The sequence below is a fragment of the Mandrillus leucophaeus genome, unplaced genomic scaffold (genome assembly GCF_000951045.1).
Source record: "Mandrillus leucophaeus isolate KB7577 unplaced genomic scaffold, Mleu.le_1.0 Scaffold256, whole genome shotgun sequence".
Classification (NCBI taxonomy): domain Eukaryota; kingdom Metazoa; phylum Chordata; class Mammalia; order Primates; family Cercopithecidae; genus Mandrillus; species Mandrillus leucophaeus.
In genome coordinates this window covers 2,816,994-2,819,419 of record NW_012102654.1, presented here as the reverse complement: position 1 = coordinate 2,819,419, position 2,426 = coordinate 2,816,994, and the positions used below count along the sequence as shown (strand labels likewise).

The 2,426-nt window shown below is 45.6% G+C and overlaps 1 protein-coding gene across 3 annotated transcripts in view; it reads right to left on the bottom strand.

Annotated features, from left to right (window-relative positions):
* The window catches only part of PNOC (prepronociceptin), a 42,219-nt gene that overhangs the window by 28,624 nt on the left and 11,169 nt on the right, over positions 1-2,426 (bottom strand). For 2 of the 3 annotated variants that reach the window (XM_011983892.1, XM_011983894.1), the window contains exon 2: positions 1,271-1,419. The exons of the other annotated variant lie outside the window; for it this stretch is intronic. In XM_011983892.1, the coding sequence (XP_011839282.1) occupies positions 1,271-1,396 (126 nt within the window). In that variant the 5' untranslated portion in view covers positions 1,397-1,419. The remainder of the gene's footprint in view (positions 1-1,270; positions 1,420-2,426) is intronic. 3 annotated transcript variants of the gene reach the window in all.

The window sequence follows — 2,426 nt, the reverse complement described above, 5'->3', positions numbered from 1 at the left end:
ATTTAATAGGAGAGGAGTAACTATGTGGACTGAAATGTAGATAGTTGACAAAGCAGTTTATTTAATGAAGAAAAATTTAATACTGGATTTGCACCTGAAGTTGGAAATTTAAAATATAAGAGAGCATTTTGGTACTAAGGGGTTCACTGTTGAATTATCTGCAATATCAAAAATAAAAGGCACATATATGTTCAATCTTTAGACAAATTACACGGTCCTTCTGTATCCACAGGGGATTGGTTTCAGGATACTAAATCTACAGATGCTCAAGTCCCTTATATAAAATGGCTATGCGGCCGGGCACGGTGGCTCATGCCTGTAATCCCAGCACTTTGGGAGGACGAGGTAGGTGGATCACTTGAGGTCAGGAGTTCAAGACCAGCCTGGCCAACATGGTGAAACCCATCTCTACTTAAAATACACAAAATAGTGGGGCATGGTGGTGGGTGCCTATAATCCCAGCTACTTAGGAGGCTGAGGCAGAAGAATTGCTTGAACGTGGGAGGTGGAGCTTGCAGTGAGCTGAGATTGTGCCACTGCACTCCAGCCTGGGTGACAGAGTGAGACTCTGTCTCAAAAAACCAAAATAAAAATAAAAAATAAATAAAATGGCTATGCACATCCTCTTGTATACTTTAAATCATCTCTGGATTACTTATATTACTTAATATAATGTAAATGCTGTGTAAATAGTTGTTATGCTGTATTACTTTATTTGTATTATTTTTATTGATATATTATTATTTTTTTTTTTCTGAATATTTTCTATCCATGGTTAGTTGAATCCTTGAATGTGAAACCTGTAGATACCGAGGGCCAACTGTAGACTATATTCATGGAAAGAAATAATAACATGGGAAATTTATTCTGGTATAATATAATAAGTGGAAAAAAGTAACGACAGGTATAATTTCTCTTTCTCTGACTTTCTCTGACTGGTGTAATTAAGGGTGATTTAAATTTCTCTTTTTTTATACTTTTCTGAATTTGCCACACTCTCTGAAATAAGTAACGTTATTTTAATCCTGGGAACGACCTGGCATCACAGGCAGGGCTCTTCCTGCAGGTGGTATGGTGGAAAGATCGCAAGGTTCTGGGTTGGAAGAGCAGCTCCTGTCTGCATCTGTTTCCTATGGGCCATGTGATGCTGGGCAAGTCCTGTGAGCTGTGGGAGAGGCCTTGGCTTCTCACTCAGAGTCTGCTCCGGAGTAGGGAGGGAGGAGGTAGTCAGGGAGGAGGACAGCCTCTCTGCCTTGCCTTGGGGACCTACCTCCAGGTTGAAGCTGTCCAGGGCTGGGCGGAGCTTCTCCTGGCATGTGAGACAGTCCCTCTGACAACTGCTGAACACACTGGAGAAGAGGCTGAGCAGCAGCAGGTCACAAACCAGGACTTTCATGGTGCAGGAGCAGGAAGCAGGTGCTGGAACATACAGGAAGCATGGCAGTGAGTACAGCCATTCTCGGGGGGCTGCTTAGGGCCGGAGACCCTAACCCAGAGGATGCAGGAAAGACACTCCTCTGCTGTGTCTGGCAGGACGGCACTAGGGGCCTGAGATTCACTTTCCAGGGGTGTAAATTGTCAAGGCCATAGGCAACCCAGCCCGATCCCCTAGACTCAGTGTTCACGCACAGGCTTGCTAGTGTCTGGGTTCTTGGGTTGGTCCTGGGTGTCAGGACACCCCTGTGATTCCTGCCACCTGCCTGGCCTTGACACCACACAGGCACTTTTGGGAGCAGCTGTGTGGTGGCAGAGATAGCTTTCTTGGAAGCTGAAGGCATCGCTTTGCAGCTTACCAGCATGTGACATTAAATTAACCTCTTCGAGCCTCAGTTTTCATAGCCCATAAAAGGGGCACAGTGGCACCTGCCTTCTCACAGGCCTATTGTGAAGATGAAGTGAGATCTGTAAGGGGAGTTTTGCAAAGTGCTGTGCAAAAGTAAGATGAGTAAAATACGAGATTTATTAATGACTCAAGTGCTTCCTTTCATCCTCCTGACCTTCCCTGCTGCAGCCAGGAATGCCCCCAACCCCCATACCCTGAAATCTCTCTTCCAGGTACTTGCCTCTTATCCCTACTAGATGTGAGCTAGTGCTATGGTCTATCTCTGTCTCCCTAAAATTGCTATGTTGAAATCCTAACCTCCAAGGTGATAGTATTAAGAGATGGGATCTTTGGGCCAGCCACAGTGGCTCACGCTTGTAATCCCAGAACTTTGGGAGGCCAGGGCAGGTGGATCACTAGAGGTCAGAAGTTCAAGGCCAGCCTGGCCAACATCATGGCAAAACCCTGTCTTTACTAAAAATACAAACATATATACATATATATCCAGGTGTGGTGGTACACACCTGTAATCCTAGCTACTTGGGAGGCTGAGGTGAGAGGATTGCTTGAACCCGGGAGGTGGAGGTTGCAGTGAGCCGAGATC